The 23,275-nt window shown below is 40.3% G+C and overlaps 1 protein-coding gene across 3 annotated transcripts in view; it reads left to right on the top strand.

Moving 5' to 3' along the window:
* Positions 1-23,275, top strand: part of CPED1 (cadherin like and PC-esterase domain containing 1) — a 145,610-nt gene that overhangs the window by 43,363 nt on the left and 78,972 nt on the right. For all 3 annotated transcript variants that reach the window (XR_011336836.1, XM_069850682.1, XM_069850692.1), the window contains 4 exons: positions 4,127-4,283; positions 5,777-5,945; positions 21,584-21,726; positions 23,086-23,158. Coding sequence is in view for 2 of the 3 variants with exons in the window: in XM_069850682.1 (XP_069706783.1) it covers positions 4,127-4,283; positions 5,777-5,945; positions 21,584-21,726; positions 23,086-23,158 (542 nt within the window). In the remaining variant the exon portion in view is untranslated. The remainder of the gene's footprint in view (positions 1-4,126; positions 4,284-5,776; positions 5,946-21,583; positions 21,727-23,085; positions 23,159-23,275) is intronic.

Genomic DNA, 23,275 nt, shown 5'->3' with positions numbered 1-23,275 from the left:
CGGTTCTTTATTGTGTGTGCATTGAATCTCATGTTACACTTTAGAACTCTGAGCCAAAGACAAGTAAATAACGTGGGAGCTGGATAAGGGGAGAATGGAAGCAAGAATTCATAGCTGTGTAAAATACTTGAAAGGCCTCGTTAGGTGTCAGTGTAACTGCTGCATTAAGTATCAATTGTTGCTGTCAACTCATCTGTTTGACTCTGGTACTCTGAGAGATTGCAGTTGACAGAACAATATCTACCACCAGCTCATGTGACAAAGAGGTGTTTAATTTTTTTGATCTAGAGGTGTTGACTTGCTTTTGTGGATCTCATACCTCCTTTTCATCTCCTCTAGCTGTTCTTACATCTCAGTTCTATGTTTCACCCATTGTTGTGGTTAGAGGGTTAGTGTGTGAATTCAGCTGAGACTTGTAGTGGCATCCTTACCCATGAAAATGGTATCACAAAGAACACTCTAGGCAGAGGTAAAGTGATGCTGTTTGTTAGTGTTTTCAATGGCATCATTTCAGAAACATCAGCATATAAAAACCTTCTTCAAGCCAGAATTTTGAGGAAGTGAAGAATTTTTTAAAGTGAAAGCAAGTATCTGGCTACAGGTCCTTTGTGATACGATGAGAGGGAAAGGCCTCAAACTGCACTAGGGAGGTTCAGATTGGACATTAGGAAAAAATTCTTCACAGAAAGGGTTATCAAGCAGTGGAACAGGCCACCCAGAGAGGTAGCTGAGTCACCATCCCTGAAGGTATTTAAAAGATGGGTAGATGAAGTGCTTAGGGATATGATTTGGTAGTGAACAGGTACAGATGTGTTTGATAATCCCTGGCAGTGGTCAAGGCCAGGCTGGATGGGGCCTGGGGCAGCCTGATCCAGTGGGAGGTGTCCCTACCCATGAAGGGAAAATGTTCTTTTATGGTTTATGTCTCTTTTTTTCCCCATTTGATCTTAAGAGTCTGCTACAAAAATTACTGATATTAAGATTTGGATTTTTGAAGTAGGCAATATAATCTGGACATGACGCGAGGATGCTAAGACTCTTTCTAACTTGGTTTCCCAAGCTACCTGACACATATCAAATGCTGAGCCTGCCTCACCTCTTCTATTATAAATTGTTGGTGTTATTTACATACTTCAAAAGGACTGGTTAATTAACAACAGCTTCTAGAGTGATTTCAAGATGGGAAAACATGGCAATTACTGCAAAAAGTAAAGGCAATTTAGGCTAATTCTCATTGATTATAATGTTGATTAACAAATTTACAGCTCTAATAAACACTTTTACTGCTTTTGAGTGTAAGAGCAGGTGAGGAGTTGCCATGAGGACTGATGCAGCTGAGTGTGTTGCAGTTAAGTGTTAGTGATGTCTCTTTATTACTATAGCTGTATTCATTGATTACTAAGAGCAGATTTACCAAAGTGAGGGACTGTCATACCCTACTTAAGTCTGTCTGAGGGTGTGCATGCTGTGTATCATCTCAAAAGTATAAATGCCTGGGGGCAGTCTCGCTCCCCTTTCTCCTTCTTCCAGCCACCTTGTGATGGGCTTTCTCCCAGATGCTAACACAAACCAACAGAGGTGTATAAGACACCGTACAAACAGGATATTCTGTAGTATGAGGAATAATTTACAAGCATTGTCCCTTGTTGTCTATGCTCATCACCAACACTCTGACACTTAAGATGCAGCAACTTTCCTTTTTTTGTTTTTTTTTTTTATTTTTTGTTTATATATAGAGAAAGAGGTATTTTGCAATGACTTAGGGCAATACTAAGGATCTTCTATCCAGTAGTTTGGTCTGGAAGCACAGTTCTGCCTCCTTTCAGCTGAGTGCTGTAGCCATGAAGATAGGATAACATAGGCAGCGTTGGGAAGGGGGTAGATTGGATTACTCTCATAGGCTTCATTGGGTTTTGTGTGACTTTGATCCCACTCATGGTCAACAGATCAGAATATCACTGTTATAAGATCTAGGCCAAGAGATTTAAACACCAGAGTATGACAGCATTGGTCTGCTCCTGATGGGTGCATTAAAATACCAAGTTACAGAGGAACAAGGCTTGATGTGATAACTACATAGGCAATTGCAACAGTGGAGGGCTGAGTTTTGACTTTTTACCAATGTAAGGATAAATAAGAAGAAGATCTCTGAAGATATTTGTGCACTACAGAAGGCCTTTATGTGTTCCAATAATTCTGGGTTTGCCTGAATACCAAAGCTGTATGATCAAGCTTTACACTCTGAGTAATATTTGCAGCTGCAAGTAAGTAGCTCAGTTTTCCTGTGTAGTCAATGAAAACAATAGACCTCTGGGATAGAAGTTCAGTACCAGCATTTGACTTAGTCCTCTCTCTCTCTCTCTCTCTCTCTCTCTCTCTCTCTCACACACACACACACTCTTCATTACCTAAAGACAAAGCTTAAGAACTATTTTGCTAATACAGACACTTCAGTTAGGTAACTAATATGATGCACAGGAGTAGTTGCAGCAGGAACATTGCAAACTGCAGTGGTGAAATGCAATTGTCTCTTTACAGGGTGGAAATCATAGAATCATAGAATAGTTTGGGTTGGAAGGGACCTTAAAGATCATCCAGTTCCAACTCCCTGCTATGAGCAGGGACACATCCCACTAGATCAGGCTGCCCAAGGTCCCATCCAGCCTGGCCGTAAATACCTCCAGGGATGGGGCAACCACAACTTCCCTTGGTGACCTGTGCCAGTGCCTCACCACTGTCGCAGTGAAGAAATTCTTCCTTATGTCTAGTCTAAATCTGCCCATTTCTAGTTTATAGCCATTGCCCCTAATCCCATCAGTACAAGCCTTTGCAAACAGTCCCTCACCAGCTTTCTTGTAGGCCCCCTTCAGTAGTCTGTTTGTCTCTGTACCATCAGCAAACAGGTAGTCACTTACAAAGTCTAAATCAGTTATAATGCATAACAAAACACAAACATGTCTGTGAGAATATAATCTGAACATGAGATGCTACATTAATAAGTACTTGGTTTTGATTAGTAAAGCCTTTAATCCTGGAAAAATGTGCAGGTAAGTCAAAGGACCAGCTGAGTTTTAGATCCCACTTGAGCTTGGTAGGCTGACTTGAGCTGATCTGATGAACAGACAGTAAACTTAGACAATCACAATGTCATTTTAACAGGATCTGTATGAAAATGAATAGTCTTTTTCCTTAGATATCTGCTCACAGCTCATTACCAGAAATACAACTTCAGTTTTATTTTTGATTCCATGTACCATAGTTGAATGCACACTTTACATGAGAAGCTATACAAATAAATTCTTTACATTTGCATGATGTTGTATGTCATTAAAAAGATAAGTAATAAGTTTGCAAATAATGTGAACAGCTTGACCTTTCCCTGACTGTTACTTAAGTTCTTGAAATGTGAGTTCTATTAGAATTAATGAAAATCACACTACATGAAATAATGACATAATGTAAGAGCTCTATGCCTTTTTATAAGAATAGTAAAAGTAGTAAATAATCCCACCTGTCGACTGATCTCACATCACAATATTTTGATTACTATTAATCGTCACATGCCTCAGTAATCTTGAGAACTCTGGCACATCAATCCTTCTCCCACTGTGTTCAGTGACAGAACTAAGCCTCCCATACAGTAACTAAAAAATGTAGCCTTAAATGGTAGACCTAAATACAAGGACATGTGGTTATTTACTGAGCTATCTGTGTGATTACAGTGGCAAAGTCCCTTGGTCTTTAGCCAAATAAATATCCCCATTAATTGTAATTAGGGCTACGTGAGAAACAAAGTTTTAACATTCCATATTTAAATGAAGGATTTCTGTTTAGAAAAAGAGGAAAGGATGCATTTTGTTTGCACTCACCTATAACGTGGGAGAAGCAGCTAAGCCCCTGAGGTTGCAGCTTGGGGCGGGGGGGATGTATGTGGTAGATGTAAAGCTCTCTGCTAGAAGAGCCAAAATGGATTATAGTCTCAGAATTTGTTATTTTACATCTAGCTGAGGCTGGTAGCTCCTCTCTACCTATTGTGTTTTACACATTTTATCCTTAACAATAGGAGCTGACTGCTACTTTCAACGCTCTGCTGACAATCTTTCTTACCCTCTATTACTTTTTTCAGACCTGCAGCTCCCAATAATCACTCCAGGGTGCTCCAGCCAGCCTGGGCTGTCAAGAGCCAGCACTGCAAGAAACATGTCCCGGGGCGGTGAAAACACTGACAAGACACGTACTGCCCATCTGCGGTACTGGTGGAAGCAGAGCATGAGCGCACAGCTGTAAGCTGATACAAACTCCACCCTTGGAAACTGCGAGTGCTTCATCATGCTTTTAGTTGGGAGTCAGGGACACAAAATGTAGTAAGAAAGGAGACCGCAGCAGATGGAGAACTTGGATGTATTGTATCTCTTATACTTGCATAATGTTTGTTTTTATACTAGCCAAGCTTTCATATGTTTTGTGTGCAAATAGCTAAGTCTTTACGTTAAGGGCGTTGAAACACCTGCACAGATAAATACAGACCCAGAGACACCCCTGAATATTTAGATCTTATGATGGTTGAGCTATTTCCTGCTCTCATCCCTGTCTTGCCCCTACAATAGCCACACTTGTGTAGTACCTTGCACAGAGACCCTCCTTTAAGTGAAGAACTAAGAAGTACTTGAGAATTGACTGTCCAAGCGTTGTGTCCTATGTTAAAGTATCTCACAAATTTTATGCTCTGAGGCCCTACCATTCTGCAAAGGGGAGAAAAAAAGTCTCTTGAAGATAGATGTTATTAGACTTCTTTAACAGATAGCAGAATTAGGGTCTGGAAAGACCATGTATTGCCAAAGATTACACAGAAAAGGAAGGAGACCCCTGTGTCTTTCACCAGTAACCAGTATCAGAAATGCCTAATTTATATAGTCATTTTCTCACTGCATTTGCTGTGAGGTAGATTGATACTCAGAGATTTTAACAGGCAGAATAACAATCACATTTGCAAATATGCCCAAGTATAGCTGATATTTCCCCAAGTAAGCTTCTAAAAAGTAGGGTTTTTTCCTTGGGTTTTTTTTTTTTCCCCCTGTATTGTTTCTATGGCTGATTCTATTTTTGTGGACTATGGGAGCTGTACACTAGTATCTAGAGAGCCATGTCACTTCCTAGACAAAGTTAGCTTGCATAACCATTTTACGTTTCACTGATTTATCATGGGTTATTTCTAGGTGTCATAGTCACTCATAATGTTTGGAATCATAGTTCATGGCTTCCATTAGAGAAAACATGCAATACCGCATGTTTATGTCCCTATATTACACTGAAGAAAGTGATAACAATAGCACAGTCTTTCCACAATTTGTCTTTTTTTCTGAATTCACTACAAATCAGTGTTAAATTTGGGTACCTTGAGTATGTGCCGCTGTTATTTAAGCTGCTTGGATTTCTATAATTTATTTACCTTTACTCTGAATATCCTGGGTTTGCAACAATTACAACATGCCCACAATGCATTTACTTATATGTGCTCTCAAACAGAACTCCCTCTTAACATAGTTACTTTCTATGTATAGAAATTAACATTTTAAAATACTGAAAGCAATAAAAGGAATTGACATAAAGCTTTATTCCAGCCTGCTTGGATTCATCTATCATGTTGTTTAACTCAGGGGAGGAAAGGTTAATTTCCTATTCCCACTTATTTTGCTATTTCACTCTTTTCTTATAGCTCATTTTCTTCATTTGCAAAAGCACTTTATTAATGCTATGTATTCTTATTACTTTCCAGGAATCAGATATCATCATTATCAGACCACAAGGACATCCTTAAAGGTCAAGAATTTTCTGTCATCATGAAAGCATATGTGCTTGTGACATCCTTAACACCTCTGCGAGCATTCATTCATTCATCTGCCACTGTCTGGCATCCACCCAAGAAGAAATACTTTTCTGTGAAGGTAAAACATTTAATTTCCTAAGTTTTTCCTCTTTCAGGAGAAGTACAGAGATAGAAAAACAGGTAATGCCTGTCTTCTCTTTTACCTGTTCTTTATTTGCAGTCTCCACCTGATGTGAATATTCTCCTAATGTACAGCTTTCACTTCTCAGAATGAGTGGGGATTGATTAATGAAGGAGGAAGGAGTTGTCCTGTGCAGTGGGAGTTGTGAAGGGCTCTAGGATTTTCTTGCTTCAGAGCCCATTTTTATTCGTGACATTTGACAGCAGTTGCAAGGTTTCCTCTGAAGCATAGCAGTGGGGGTGCTGTCACACAGTAACCTCTTTTGTCTGTATATTGACAGTGTTATAAAGGAAAGTAAATATTTTAAATGGTTTGTTTAGATTGCTTTTTTTAGGTGCAGTCAAACAGAATGGAGGAGGGTCAGGGGACATCTAAACAAGGGGAAGACATTATATCATGAAAAGGGTGGTTCTGCCATGGTGTCTAGATTTTATGAAGAAAGATGTTTCACATGTGCTTTAATTGGATTAACTCTGGACATCTCCAAGTGCCTGGAGAGACCCCTTTCTCTCCATGTCTATTTTGTTCAGCAGGCTTATGGATTTCCGAACATGATTTCCCATTCCTTTGTTCTTTCATCATGGAACTATGCTTGCAAGATGGCATCTTTTAATGAAGGAATTGCAGTTCCGTGGCTGCTTCTTTCCTTTTCACAGAATCACAGAATAACCAGGTTGGAAGAGACCCACCGGATCATCGAGTCCAACCGTTCCTATCAAACACTAAACCATATCCCTCAGCACCTCGTCCACCCGTGCCTTAAACACCTCCAGGGAAGGTGAATCAACCACCTCCCTGGGCAGCCTGTTCCAGTGCCCAATGACCCTTTCTGTAAAGAATTTTTTCCTAATGTCCAGCCTAAATCTCCCCTGGCGGAGCTTGAGGCCATTCCCTCTTGTCCTGTCCCCTGTCACTTGGGAGAAGAGGCCAGCACCCTCCTCTCTACAACGTCCTTTCAGGTAGTTGTAGAGAGCAATGAGGTCTCCCCTCAGCCTCCTCTTCTCCAGGCTAAACAACCCCAGCTCTCTCAGCCGCTCCTCATAACGCCTGTTCTCCAGCCCCTTCACCAGCTTTGTTGCTCTTCTCTGGACTCTCTCCAGAGCCTCAACATCCTTCTTGTGGGGAGGGGCCCAGAACTGAACACAGGATTCGAGGAGCGGTCTCACCAGTGCCAAGTACAGAGGGAGAATAACCTCCCTGGACCTGCTGGTCACGCCGTTTCTGATCCAAGCCAAGATGCCATTGGCCTTCTTGGCCACCTGGGCATACTGCTGGCTCATATTCAGTCGGTTGTCAACCAACACCCAGGTCCCTCTCCTCCAGGCAGCTTTCTAGACAGACTTCTCCCAGTCTGTAGCACTGCATAGGGTTGTTGTGCCCCAAGTGCAGGACCCGCCATTTGGCCTTGTTAAACCTCATGCCATTGGACTCTGCCCAGTGGTCCAGCCTGTCCAGATCCCTTTGCAGAGCTTCTCTACCCTCCAGCAGATCGACACTTCCACCCAGCTTAGTGTCGTCCGCAAACTTGCTAAGGGTGCACTCGATGCCTTCATCCAGATCATTGATGAAGACATTGAACAGGGCTGGACCCAGCACTGAGCCCTGGGGAACCCCACTTGTCACTGGCCTCCAGCTGGATTTCACACCATTTCCCACCACTCTCTGGGCCCGGCCATCCAACCAGTTTTCCACCCAGGAGAGTGTGCGCTTGTCCAGGCCAGAGGCTGACAGCTTCTCAAGCAGAATGCTGTGAGAAACTGTGTCAAAGGCTTTACTGAAGTCCAGGAAGACCACATCCACAGCCTTTCCCTCATCCAGCAGCCGAGTCACTTTGTCATAGAAGGTGATCAGGTTAGTCTGGCAAGACCTGCCTTTGGTGAACCCATGTTGACTGGGCCTGATCACCCGGTTCTCTTGCATGTGCTTCATGATAGCACTCAAGATCACCTGCTCCATGACTTTCCCTGGCACTGAGGTCAGACTGACAGGCCTGTAGTTTCCTGGATCCTCCCTGCGACCCTTCTTGTAGATGGGCACAACATCAGCCGGCCTCCAGTCCAGTGGGACTTCCCCAGTCTTCCAGGACTGTTGGAAGATGATGGAAAGGGGTTTGGCCAGCACATCTGCCAGCTCCTTCAGTACCCTAGGGTGAATCCCGTCCAGCCCCATAGACTTGTGGCTGTCTAGTTGGGCTAGCAAGGCTCTGACCACCTCCTCTTGGATCACGGGAGCCTCATTATGCTCCTCTAGCTCCTGGGTTTGTACACAGACGGAACGACCCTCCTTACAACTAAAGACTGAGGCAAAGAAGCCATTAAGTACCTCAGCCTTTTCCTCATCCTCTGTCACTGTTGTTCCTTCTGTGTCCAATAGGGACTGTATGGTCTCCCTAGTCCTCCTTTTATTATTTATATATTTGTAGAAAGATTTTTTGTTATCTTTCACAGACTTGGCCAATCCAATTTCTAGCTGAGCCTTAGCCCTCCTGATTTTTTCCCTACACAATCTCACTTCCCTCCTGTAGTCCACCCAAGAGGCCTGTCCCTTCTTCCAGAGCCCATAAATGTTTCTCTTCCTCTTGATATCCCTCAAGATCTCTCTATTCAACCAAGCTGGCAGGAATAAGGAATAAGGTTGCAAAGGAATAAGGAATAAGGTTGCAAAGGAATAAGGTTGCAAAGTAGCAGTGATTTCTTCAGATCACATAGATCAGCTCCTGCAGCATGAGCCTCAGATGGCTGCTTTGCCTATGTAGCACTCTTCAGGTAGGAACAAGTCTTCACTTTGGATCCACCTGAGTGCTGTGGTGTCACTGTTAGGACTCTTGATGATAGCAGTCATTTGGTATGTTCTACAGTTTTAGCTCTCTCAGTGTTAAGTGTCTAGTCTAAGATCATTATCTAATTCTAGTCATTGGAGAAACAGCCTTCTCTAGAGAACAAATCATCCCACCCAATTTAGATATTAATTTTGGAATGAGATTAGTTTCCTGCTAAAACGTTTACTTCCTACCATGTGCTATGACATTCTTAGAGAACATGCCATATTCTAGATTGACAAAGTAGGTGAGATGTACTTACTTCTCTTTCCCCTACTGGAAGCTGTGGAAGCCCAAGGAAATACATTATTCCTCTATTTACACTTAAGAAGACTAATGGTCACTCACTTTCAAAGCTTGGCTTTCAGTTCTGTTTTATGCTTATTAAAATAGCACAATGTCCAGCAGTATGACTAATGCAGCTGAAATAGTGACAACTTTAAAGACTAGTGGTTGGTAGGAATGTTGATATGGCTCTGTAAAATAGTTCCCACTGAGGGAATTCTGCTGAACAGTGTACCAGCCACCATTTACAGAGCACTTCAGCAGCTGAAGAAGCAATAAAAATGATAGGTAGAAGCAGCAGCACATCTACTGTAGTTCCAATCTGATTACTGCTGCTGTGGTGTTATATCTTTGATAGCTTTAGGCACGCTTGTCAAAATGGCAAGAAATAAATGAAAAATAGGCACCACAGAATGCACAGTTTTAGAGATGTATAGATAGAAATGCAAATAAACAAAAAGATGGAAAGTAGAGTGACTCTCAACTTAAACAGCATGCCCTACAAAGAACCTGGGGGAGATGGGGAGTCTCCAGGAGACACTAGGAGAGAAGTGAGACACTAGGACTTCACAGAGAGGCTTCTATGCTAGGTGCAGAGGCACCAGGCAGAAGATCATCAATCAGAAAACAATACTTGGGAGAAGGTTTGAATTCAATCATTGATATCCTTTGGGCTGAGATTACATTAAGTTTCTCATAAATGTCGTGGAGCCATAACCTCTTGCCAGCTGGATGTACAACTCCAGCAGAGTCATCTTCTTTCCCAAAATAGCCAGTGAAGCTACACGTATTTGTACCAGCCAAGTAACCTTGTGCAGAAAGCTCCTAAGATTTCAGACTCTGCCACCTCTGTTGTGTAGGAAGAAAAATTGATTGTTAAGTTGTGAAGCTCCAGCCAGTCAATAGTCAACACAGACAGAAAAGATCTCTAAAACCTGTTCTTCCACTGACTGACAGAGTACCCATCACTGTTACTTGGGACTGAACATGCCTGTAGAGGAGACTTTGCTCTGGAAAAATCTGCTAATGCTTGATGTTCTTTTCCTCAAGAGGACCCAACTGAATTATTTTATTTTAAAAATGAGTGGATGAGAATAATTTATTCTGCTGCATTGCCATCAAAGATGTGCTGCTTTCAGTAATGTTGCATAATAATTTAGAGACCTCTCCAATGTAAATAGGTCTCTGGTCGTCAAATTTTCCCATACTGATATAATTAAACTCATGTAAATGAGAAAGTAATCCACAATTATGGTTACAACATTACTATTGCAAACACAGTATATCAACTTTAAAATCTGATCCTGAATGTAGAATAACACTTTATGGTTGCTAGAAGCAACCAGAATGTGGTATTTACGAATGAGAGTTTTTTAAAAAGACTGGATATAGGGTACCAGATGATATCAAATGATTAAAAGAAATTATGTAAAGGGAAAAAAAAAATTAATGAAATAATACTACATTCCCCAATGCATCTTTGTTTGTAAAGTATTGTATTAATTTTACTATTCTTGTTTACTTATTCCAGTCATAGTGTCAAGGCTTCAGAATGACTCCGGGAGTAAGCATTGGTCAAATAGCAGTTCAGGAAGAGTTCAAGTGTGTTTTGTTCACCAGCTGCCAGGTTTTCTCTGGATTATACATAATTTAGTATCTTAGCTCAGAAAGCAAAAGAAGGCCAATTCTGCACTGCATGAGGATTCTGCGTGTAGTGAAGGCATAGCAAAATTGTGACTAGATTCGGGACCTGCTTTGGAAGGTGCAAGAGATGCAGGGAAGAGAATGACTTCCTGCCACACAAATATTTTGGTATAAGACTTGCCTAATAGTCTTACTGCCTTGAGGAAATTTGAAAAATCCTTATTTAGGCCATTTGTGCACTGAAAAATTAATAATAAAATCAAAGCTTTCTATTTTGCATATGGAACCAATTAAGGCATGGGTCTCTGTCAATGTATGCAATAATCTTCCTTGTGTTAATTGAAATTATGCATGTTTATTGAGCAGAAGGCTGACCCCTCAATAATCTTCTGTTTTACAGAAGCTGGCATGTGAAACAGTAGTTTATGATTAATCACCTGAAGGTTTAACACACTTTAAAGTGCTTCTTTTGCCCTGCCATTAACCTTTCCAAACCTGGTCCCAGTTCTTAATGAAGGGTTGCACATTCATCGACTGCAGTAATGCCACATCCTACGTCACCTGTGAAGGCTCTTCTGTCCTGTCAGCACCTTCCCACAGTCCCTGCTCTGTCTCACCGTGCCTTCGCTCATCCAAAATAGAATCGTAGAATCGCCAGGTTGGAAGAGACCCAGCAGATGGTGCCTTCCAGATTTTAATTCCTTGACTGGTGTTCTTGTATAACTCTCGATAACCTCAGCTGAAACTATGCTCTTAAGTGATTTTCCAGTTGTGCAGTTAAGTAAGCATAATTTGTTAAAGCAGCTTGCTGTTAAGCTTGCTGTAGAAATGTCACTGTAACCATTGCTGAAATACTCTCTCTGTGTATTAAGTATTGGAAACAGGAGTAAAAAGAAATACTTTCTATACTCAACATGAAAGTAAAACGGGACTCACAACTACTCAGGAAATACATCCTTTTATATAACCTGGAGGTCTGGCTTAGAGCCTAACGCTGTGAAAATTAGGTTGCAGTATTGATTGCCCTCATGTGGCCAGTTTTTATACTAACTCAAGTAATAACAACAGACATTTAATGTGAGGTAGTACACAAACATATGCACAGATAGAGAAAAATACTTAGAAAAGCCAGAAAGGCTCAGGATTTTTTCCCTTTGTTTTAGTTATGAATTCCATATTCTTGCCTTGTCACTTAGCAGGAGAAAATAGAAAAGAAAATTAAACATGTTCATTAGATTCTGTAAGAACTTAGCATATGTGTTTTGCTTTTCTTGGAAGTAGCCTCTATAGAGAATCGAATGCTGTAATGCTCCTCTTCCTGGAAGACTGGGAGCATAATGTAAATGGCTTTTCTATTTTCTGTCCTCATTGAATCTAAAACCCTATAATTTCTCTTTTTAATGATAAAAGAATGAAAATCTGTCTGGTCTGGGGGAGATCAAGTACACGATTAGCTTAACATTCTGTTTCTGGCAACAACCAGGCAGGAAAGCATCACAGAATTGTGTAACTGGACAAGAATAAAGTGGTACTCATCTATAGGTAGACTATTGCTATTTCTGGTAACCTGCAAGGTTAGAAATACAAAACACACCTTTATATTTAATAAGCTCCTCTGGACTTTTATGTCATGCAGTTCTCTACTGATTTTTTTAATGCACAAAAGCTCTTTGTTTTCCCAATGTCTTGTGACAGTGAGAGTCTACTTATTATTTATGTGTTGCTTCAGCAAGAATTTTTGTTTTACTTTAAAACTTCTACCTGATTGCTTAATTTCATATCCCTATGTCCTGTCTTAAGAAAAAGAATGAACAATCCTTCCTTCTTTACCATCTCTGTGTCAATCTGTCATGCAGTGCACAAATAAGGTTAAAATTCTCCCTGGAGTTCTTTCTTTTCTGCTCTTCTCATTATGAACATCCCAGCCTATCTAGTAAGAGCTCTAGGATAGTTATTTTTTATAACATGTGGATATGTCATAAGTAAGTCTTTCCACTGTTACCCAGGTCCTTAGCTCTCTGCTGTTCTCTTGATCTAGAACATTTCACTCTGGCTGTTCAATCCAGGAATCTCTGTAAGAGTGCCCTTCTGTGGCTCCCAGCTTTCCCAGATGTACTTCCTCTTATCTCAATTCTTATTATTATTTTTTCCCTTTTTGATTTCCTGTTTCCCCTGGTCAAGATGGTCCACTTTTGCTTCTCACATTGAGCTGAGAAATACTGTTAGTAAATCACCTTTACTTTTCCACTAAGAAGTTGATGCTTGGTTGAGAAACCATTCTTAGTTCAATCTCAGTCAAAGGAGCTAATTTAGTGGTTGCTGAAGCTAGTGAGTGGCCTTTTGTCTTTGGACTCAAGTCTTGTGAGCAAGGATCTTCAGAAGAAACGTCTCTCAAATGGCCTTTCCTCCTCCATGTAAATAAGTTACTAAAGTGTTAGGGGGAAAGACTATTTTTTGCCCTGAACTATTGAACAGAATCTCCCTAGAGAGTCTTATGTAAAGAAAAAGAAATATATGTAAGTGGGCAATTCACTACACAAAACAGCTGAATAACACCTGGTTTCCCACTTCATCAAGTGTCAGGTTAGAGCTTTGAAGAAATGATTCATTGTAACAATAAATCAGGGGTGGAATAAACAGACCAACCTGAAGCTAACACTATGAACTTATAATAAGCTACTGCTCTTTTTTTTCTCTGTGATGTATTCTGGAACCATTGTTTTGATTATGGGCATATTTTTCTCCCATTACATGTCTTACTTTTTTACTCTGATCAGTGGAGAGGTCTGCTTGTGCTACTAGGCAATATAGGAAATCTCTTCATTGACAAATACGTTTTTTCTGGTCTTCTGTGTGGAACCAGACTCTATTCTTGCAGACATCTTTGCTGTTTAGATACATTCATATGTATAGTCAGAGATTCTTGTCTGCATGTAAAAAAGTATTTTTGTATCTATGAATGACTACTTAACATCCAGAAGTATTTGAACTTGTTGAAGAAATTTCACCAAATATAGGTCCAGTAAGAAAGATGAATGTACAAAAATGAACCGAGATTATAAAGCCTACACTGCAAATTATCAGAAATTTATTAAATTGATTCAGGTGAAAACATCCTCAGCTATTTTCAAGGACAGGCAATTGCCTTAAGTCTTTTGAGGCCCTTCAGATCCAATTGATCAGAAAGAGTGCAGCAGCTCTGATGCATAGCAGAACAGTCTGGAAAGGACATTCTTTGTGACTTCGAAAAGCATAATTTCTTGAAACCAAAAGCCATGCTTTGGTTCCTCAGATGTAAATCTTGCTTTGAGGTATGATCCTGACAACTTTGTCTACTACCTAGTTTTGAAGGCTACAATTAGGAAGCAGCAAGATCCTTTCAAAATCTCTTCATATAAATCCTGTAAAGTATGATGCACCAAACCCCCAAAAGTAAACCTCAAAATCACCCCGAATTACTCCATAACTGCAACGGCCTCTTACCTTTGATTTTCTTGCTCCAAGAGAGTAAGTTCAGTCCTCAACACCCCCTCCAAAAGTGAGATGCTGATGCAGGAAAAAATTACTGATTTCATGTTGTTTATCCAAAACCAGGATAGAGTGGCTAATTGATGATATGTAATTGACTGTCAACCAGTAATAATTACTACTCTCGCTATCCATTTCAGTTACAGAACAGGTAAACCATGATGCCAGACACTTCAACAATGTTAATAAACATTGCACATTTCTAAACATCCTTCTACCCCTCTGAAGTAATCACACCCACCCACTCACTCACATTCACCCAGACCCTGTCTCACAGGCAGCACAGTTTAAAAACACAGCCCTGCTCTCCTGGGATGCAGCTTCTCTTTTTGTATGCACCTCTGCTTGCAGAAGTGGGGGTTCCAGCTCTGCCTGTGCTCATCTCACATGTATCCACACAACACCTAGGCCCATATTCCCTGAAGTCCAGGCAGAAGCTGTGATGCCAGCAGGGTGACTTCTGGCAGTACATGACCAGGTTTTGACTGCCACTATTTCCATCACAGTTGTTCCTCACACTGCAAGTTTTCATGCTGCTTTTATATTATTTCCCAAGCTGAGTCCTTGTTTGAAAAGTCACTGTGTAATTTCCTGGTCAATGTTGAACTTCACTGATGGCCACATTTTTCTTTACCATGATAAGTTCAGGACAAACATCCTCCCAGACAGTTCTGTATATCCCAGGCACACAGGTTTTATTGTCTGTGGGTGGGCTGCATGACTACTTCTGTGGTCTATCTCCTGCTTGTCTCCAGTGTCTCATTTAGATGCCCTGTACAGTCACTGGAGGAACAGAGCAGTTTTAAATTGCAATTACTGTCACTGGTTTGAGGTGTTGATCTTAGGATGGAATAAATCATGCCCTTGAAGCGTCTGTGTTCTGACACACTGAGGTATAAAAGGAACCCAGACATTTAGCTTGTAGGCAAACCTAAGACTTGCAGTCTTATAGAGTGGGATTCCTCTACAGATTTTGACACCTGAGTGAATTGTCTTCAAGTGAGCTGTGCCTCTGAATGCCTGTTAGAATCAACAGAAAGTTGATAAATGCAGTCAGTGAAGGTAGGGGTTTTGAGTTTGCATTTATTGCCACTCCTAAGGTTAGCCAAGGAGAATCTTTCTTGTTTGTCTCATCAGGAGGCAAGACTGTGCTAGGACTGAGGTAGAAGGCAATCTCAGAAAGATCACTATGGTTCATTTTTATACTCCTTCTCAGGGCAACCCTCAGCTGACTGTTCAGCTAGCTGCCCCAGCCTGCCCCAACATTCCTAAGAAATTCAATTGCAGAAAAATCGCCAGAGGAAAATCCTCTCAAGGGAATTACTACAATCATCCTAACATCTAGCCTTGTGGGTGCCACACTCTTCCACTCTCCTGAAGTCCCCAAAACTCTGTCCGTGTAGCTTGAAAATTGGAATTTTTTTGTCAACTAAATTGCATTTTTTCAGTGTATCAAGGCCTTCTACTGATGCTTCAGTGTATTTTTGAGGAGTCAAAGGGATCTGTGTCATTGAGAACATAAACCTCATTTTAATTACTGCAGATTTTAAAAAGTGGATGTAAAAACAGATAGAGAAAAAACAGCATAAGATTAGTACTGAATTAGCCAAATCTTTTTTTTTTTTTTTCCCAGTGGCTTATCCTAAAGAAAAAGTAATCATCAATGAGCAAAGTGTCAGTGAGCTTAAATTAAGCTTAAGAATATTTCTAGGTCATTTTGTCTTTACAGAAAATGAGTGCTTGATCCATATAATTTGACTGCATTTGCGCACTTTTGTAAGGCATTACATCAATATGTGGAACATACTTCCAACTGTATGCCTCCAGCACATGGATGAACATCTTCAAGCTTCTGAAAAGTCTTGCAATTCTATATACAATGGTGTCATTTTACAAAATATATGTGCTTGTCTGCATTAAGTTTTACAGCCCTCTAAAATTGCATCCTTAGTCCCCCGACTTCTGTGCTTTAAAATTTGCCATCCAGAGGTCTGCTTTCTCCCAGACTAAATTCCTCTGATTGTTCCCAGTTTCCCATTCAGTCCTCTTTTTACTGTTGAATGCTGCTTTCTAAAAAGCTCAATTGATAATGAGATTGAATCATGCTGGACAGGTAGTCTATTTCTTCTGGAGGTGAGAGAACCAGCATTGGTGGTGATCATCTAAAGAAACCTTCAACTTAGTGACTTTAATATTTTGCAGTTGAACACAGATATTTAGAAGTCTTTGTTCGGCCCACTCAGAAGAACCTGAGGATGCTCGAGGTTTTCACACCATATCACCCTTAATCTCTGCAGTACATTCTCCCTAACAATTGCTGAGAAAATTGTAGGATCCATAGGAGTCAAAACTAGCCTGAGCTTGTTGAAATAGGATTTCTTTTCATTAATTGGAATTTAACCTGAAGAATTCGTCTCCTCTCTCTGTTGGTCCTTAACCAGCCTGACTAAATGTTTATTTTCAGTCACTGGATTAGAATAAACGTTGTCCTAAAACCTGATATTCCCTAATGAGAACCTGTTGAGCAATGATTCTTTTCTAGTCTGGCTAAGGAGGGCTGCCACTAAAATGCAGTTCCTTGGAGAAGCTAGTTTTGTTTTAAAGCCTGTGTGTTAGAAACAGTTGGCCATTAAAGCCAACAGCATGCTCTGAATGCTAATGGGGCAAATCAGCCTGTCTTCCATCAGTTCTTACTAGAAATATAGGCATTGTGTATACTTTGTGTTGAGGTGCTTAGGAACTGACTTATGGTGAGGAGCAAATGAGCTAAATGGGATTTTTCTGTCCCTCATGCAATTCCTTCCAATCATCCTCATCTCTCCTTATAAAATTCTGCAACTCCTTATTTTCCCTGTGCAGCAAAACAACACAGCTTCTTACTTAAACCCTCAGTATTCAAGGCAGATTTAGGAAATTAGAGAAAAGATGCAAGCCAGTGTAGCAGGAATGTAAGTGATGTACAGGATCTGGCAGACATGCTGGAAATACTTGTGAAAGCTGAAAAACAACCATGTAGAACCACCTTGGTGAGATGAGTTTTCATTTTAAATCTCTTATTTCACAAGCAAATTTTTAATTAACTTTTTTTTTTTTTCCCCCTGAACAAGGAACTGAAATGGGACAATTTCACTCCGAGATGAATATAAATCTTAGCCTTTGTATTACTCTATTGGAGAAACACAGCTTTAGTGATCTTAGACTTTGGGAAGCAGAGATTCCTGTTGTTCATTGCCTGTTGTGGCAATGAAATGGAGTGTGATCTCGGGATTTGCATAATCTCTTTCTAAATAACAGTTCTGGGGCTCTTTAGCCCTAGAGTTTCACAGAATTACAGTACACACAGAAAAATTTCTATGGCATAAAAATACAATGTGATGTAATTCAAGATTTCAACATGATGCGAATATCCAAAGGGCAGGGATGAGGCTATATGTATAACACTTACTTTGCAATTTCTTAGCAGTAAGAGGTTAAATTTTATAATTTCAGTCATATATACTGCTGTCTTTTTTTTTCCTATGGACATTTCAAATAGCTTTCTCAGAAAGAGGAGAAAAAGTTCCAGACATTGCAAACCTTCAGCTCAGATCTGTGCATGGGAGACAGTTCTTTCAATCAGTAAAGCTGGCAGAGGGAACCACTTGTTAGAATAAAACCACAGATTATAAGAACAGGAAGACATGCAGACAAACTTTGTACCCACCAGTTGTTTACCAAGACAACAGAATGGAGTTCATGGAACTGAAGAAAGCAAAAAAGCAAAGGATGATCAATGTTGGTTGCATACTCAAACGTACTTCCCATGACTGGCTGCAAGCTATGATACAGTATTTTTTGAAAACAAAAGCGGAAAATGTGTACTACATTTAACTGCAATATACTGCCTGAAGGAACTGAAAGCCATTCATCCATGCCAGAGCAGACCAGAGTGCTTGGCAGCATTCATGCTGACTAGAGTGCATGGAAGTGTGTTGTAACACCTGGTGTCAGTGCATCACAGCACATCACCAATAACCAGCAGTGTACCCTAGAGATCTCTACTGGGTCCATTGTTTTTCAATGTCTTTGTTAAATATCTGGATGATGGGACAGAGTGTACCCTCTAATGACACAAAACTAGGAGTGGGCGATACACCAGAAGGTCATGCTGCCATCCAGAGAGACCTCTCATGCTGGAGAAATAGGCTGACAGGAACCTTATGAAGTTAAACAAGGGGAAATGCAAAGTCCTGTATTTGAGACAGAACAACCTCAGACACCAGTACATGCCGGAGGCCAACCACCCAGGAACCAGTGTTGTAGAAAAGGACCTAGAATTCCTAGTGGGCATCTAGTTGACTGTGAGCCAGCAGTCAGCCCTTGTGGCACACCTAGAGTATTGTGTCTACTTCTGGACTCTTCAGTACAAGAGGGATGTGGAAAGAGTCCAGCAGAGAGTCATTAAGTTGATTAGGAACCTGGAGCAGACCTTAAATGAGGAAAAGCTGAGAGGGCTGGGTTTCTCAGAGGCTCAGCAGGACCTCATCAATATGTATGAATACATGAAGGGGGTCTGTAAAGATGACAAAGCCAGGCTATTTTCAGTTGTGCCCAATGACAGAACCACAGGCAACAGGCTCATACTGAAACACAGCAGGTTGCCTGTGAATATCAGGAAACACTTCATTACTCAGTGTGTCACTGAGATCATAAACCTTATTTTAATGACTGCAGATTTTTAAAAGTGGATGTCAAATGAGTAGAGAAAAAGCATTGTAAAATTAATATTGAGTTAGCCAAATCTTTTTCTTTTCCAGTGGCTTATCCTAAAGCAAAAGTAGTTATCAATGATTGAGCACTGGTACAAGTTACCCAGAGAGATTGTGGAGTCTTGTTGATGTTCAAAATCAGTCTGGACACAGACCTGGGCAACGAGCTGTAGATGACCCTGCTTCAGCAGAGGGGTTGGACAAGATGACCTCAAGAGTTCCTTTCCGAGCTCAACCATTCTTTGGTCTTGGGATCCTATGATCATGCTTTAGAGCCAAAATATCAGGCTAAACCTTATTATGGACTTTGGCTAAAAGCCAGGCTTTGATAACCCATGTTCTCTGGATAATTGTTCTCAACTGTAGTAGTCAAAGGCAGCTAAAGAGATGTCAGCCACATCAGTCCCCAGTGGGGTTGTCTGCAGAATTCTGCATGTGTCCATCATGTTATGCCAGCTGAACATATATAAGTGGGTAATAATAGAAAGTATATAATGGCATTTTTAAGGGTTGTGGTTTGAGCTAAATTAGAGTCAGTTTTCTGACTCTTGACTCAGTCATTCTGAGTAACTTCATTTTCTGAAAGATAACTTCATGTTTTTGAGACAGTGTGCCTTTCTAGAAGTGATAGTGCAGAACATTGATATGCAAATGTCCAATGCTTATACTCATCGCTGTAGTAAACAAGGTCATTATTGAGCAGGCAGAAAAGGGCTGCACTTCCAAGGAGGGATGGACAGGACAGGTGACCTAAAACTGAAAAACAGAGTATTCCATCCCATATACATCATACTTGGTATGCAATGAGAGGTCAAGAGGGTCTCTTCTGCAACTGCTGACATCCAGTGAGGATCTTGTCTGTCTAATTGCTCTTGATCCCAGATCTGTGCATTCCTGAATGCAGTTCCTGAGCTCAACTCCCTCCTAGCTGTGGACCCATTCCCTCATGTCTACTCTACAGTATTTGTGGTGAAATATAGTCATTGAGGGGTGGGGGTACAATCTCATATATTTGTATATATTTTATTACATCATCATTGTCATTATTACAAGGAGCAACTGAGGGAACTGGGGTTGTTTAGCCTGGAGAAGAGGAGGCTGAAGGGAGACCTTATAGCTCTCCGCAACTACCTAAAAGGAGGTTGCAGAAAGGTGGATGTTGGTCTCTTCTCTCAAGTGACAGGTGATAGGACAAGAGGGAATGGTGTCAAGCTGTGTCAGGGGAAATTTAGATTGGACATTAGGAAAAATTTCTTCACAGAAAAGGTTATCAAGCACTGGAACAGGCTGCCCAGGTAGGTGGTTGAGTCAACATCCCTGGAGGTGTTTAAAAGGCAGGTAGATGAGGTGCTTGGAAACGTGATTTAGTAATAGACAGGTATGCTTAGAGTTGATGATCTCTAAGGTCTTTTCCAACCTAAGGATTCTATGATGATGATGATTGTTATTATTATTTCATTAAAGCTGTAGTTTTTGTTTCTAACCCGCAAGTCTTTTTCCTCTTATTTCCCTTTCCCCCTTTTCCTGGGGGTAGGGGAAGAGGGATTTGAGAGTCCAGCTGCATGAGTTTTGATGCCAATATTACCTGGGCTGGGCCTGAACCATCACAGTAAGTCAATTTAGAAGAGAAATTCCTGGAAAGAATCAGTAATTTTTCTTCTCCAAATGTCAATACAAAACATGTTCCACATGTACTTTATGTGCTTTACCTCTGAAGATAGTACTTTTGTAATTGATTAATGTATCTGTTTGGTAACAAAACACTACTAAATAATCTAATAGTTTTACATAGTTCAGTCTTTAATTGAATTCTGTGCCATGTGATAAGTCTAGTTGAAATACAGTCCAAAGGCAATCCCTTTCTCAGCACAGGGGGCTCTGATGCAACAAAACCTGCCTATGCCCCACACTTCACTGAGACTCTGTGTTGCTCTAGTTGTTTCTCTGAATGTCTATCTGAAGTAATGAGACAGGTGAATTTGCATGAATGATGAAAGTGGCTGAGGGCAGTGTTATGCACGCCAATGAATATGCCACTGGGGGGCTTCAGGAGTCTAAAAACCTCAGGATGCGTAAGAGTTCAGTCAAACTGAAGTGGTTGATCATTTTTTCAACCCTTTAAAGTTTGTTAACCTGGGGTAAGGATTTATGGTCAAGGTCAAGTGGGATTCCCATTAGCACAGTATGTTAACTAGAGAAAAGGCTTTTATATTGAGTGTACTACTACGTACTGCTGAAGTGATAAGTGTTTGTAATTTCCATTGCCTAGAATCAGTTGACAGCAAAAGGTTTTAGCAAAGTAAGCATAGACTGTGAGCAATATTTTTTAAAACCATTAATACAGAGTTTGTTTCTGATAACTTTATTTGTAAACAGAATTTAATTCTCTACTAGTATGTGGCATGAAGCTTTTCACGACACTTTACTGTTCAAATGTATAAGATCTGAAGTTGATGTTCAAGGATATTTTTACTTCTACCAACCTATTAATATACAATCTCTAAGCACTGATTTACTCTAACGGTTCAAAATTTTTATAATCTCTTTCACAGTTGCAAAGGTTTTTTGAGATATTCTTCAAAAGCAATTCTCCTCAACAAGCCTTCAGCAACATGAAGGAAGCTATAAGCAAACTTCTAATCATAACTGAGGTCTTCAGTGAATCATCTGCCTCAGGACCAAATTCTTTCAATCAGTAAGTGACTTGCAGTGGTAGTGCTATGCTATTGTCAAGATAGGTGTTTAGAACAGAATAAAAATCATGGAGGATGCACGACTCCTAAAACAAAAAAATCCCCTCTATTTCATATATCCTAATAAAGTGAGGATGTGCTGCATTTAGGAAGTAAAACTCTTCAATATCCAGTGTTTCTACTTCGTGAAAAGGTTATGATGAATACGTAGGACCAGATGCTCTGTCCTGATGAAAGCAGCACAAATGAACAGAAATCACTCACAACTGGGCTAATCCTAACATATATAAAACTGTAATTCCCTTCGGTGACCCTTCTGTCAAAAGTCACATATTTAATGTTAAAGTAGCCCAGACAATTCAGAGCTGGCTGTGGTGGGCACTCTGAACAAGAGACACTGTGGAATACTTTATGAAATGTACCTTATAAAACATACCTAGGCAGCAACAGACACATTTCTATGGGTGTTAAATTGTGGTAATCACTTCTTTCAGAGTGTTACAGTTCTTGCACATAAATCAACCCTTATTACGTAATATTTTTGTTAAATAAAATTAATATTTCTTCCATATATGCTATGTCACATCCTTGACATTTTTATGATAAATACTACATAAGTTACTATTTATTACATTTATATGTTTTGTAAAGCTATTTGAGAACGCAGGTGTTTTAGTGGCAGTAATATAAAGCTCATTATTTGACTTACACAAGCTGGAAATAAAGCTTACATTGTAAGTGGACAGAGTAGCAAGCAGTGGAGAAGTGTAAGAGGGATGGAGCTATTTTGTCAGTGGTCCAAATTAACACCTTTTTTACCAAAGGGATGGATATCTCTTTTTTATGGAACCCAAGACTTGCTTAGAGCTTCTGGCACATGCCTTCAAACATCCCCACCGCTGCAGCACAACTCTCTGGCTTTAATGAGCCCAGAGAGTTTTGTCATCTATGGCCCTCCAAATGTCTTCAGAGCTTTTGCAGGACCTCATTCTCATCAAATTCAAATTCTTATTATTCCCTCCTGCGTAGCCAACCTTCCTCACTGGTTTAAATGGCAAACATATGAATACACTTTAAGAGAGCACTGTTTTCATCCACTCACAGTCTGACTCGATCTATGTTTAGTGCTCCTAACTTTTCTTAGAAATTTTAGTCTGTATCACATGCTGTCTCTTGACCTATGTGTGTATGTCATGTAGCACATATGAGACCTGATTTAGTGGTAGAGATGGCAATGTTAGGTTTGGCACTTGGACTTGATGACTGAAGAGGCCTTTTCCAACCTAAATGATTCTGTGATTCTATATATCACAACATTGCCTGACATCATTGAATCTGATTCGTGTTGTATTGTATTTCAGATGCAGACAATGTTTTCAAATGCTGACCTTTGACATTGGATTCAGCACCTCCATATACCCAGTAGTTCTTCAGGTGAGAAAATTACACAAATTATTGCTTGACCCCAAAAACTCACACCAAAAAGAACACATCAGGGAATACTCTTTGACAGGTACCCTCAAATCTCGGAGAAATGTGCAAATACATTAA

The sequence above is a fragment of the Phaenicophaeus curvirostris genome, chromosome 1, assembly GCF_032191515.1.
Source record: "Phaenicophaeus curvirostris isolate KB17595 chromosome 1, BPBGC_Pcur_1.0, whole genome shotgun sequence".
In the NCBI taxonomy this organism is placed as follows: domain Eukaryota; kingdom Metazoa; phylum Chordata; class Aves; order Cuculiformes; family Cuculidae; genus Phaenicophaeus; species Phaenicophaeus curvirostris.
The sequence above is the reverse complement of the archived record's forward strand: the minus strand, read 5'-3'. Positions and strand labels throughout refer to the sequence as shown.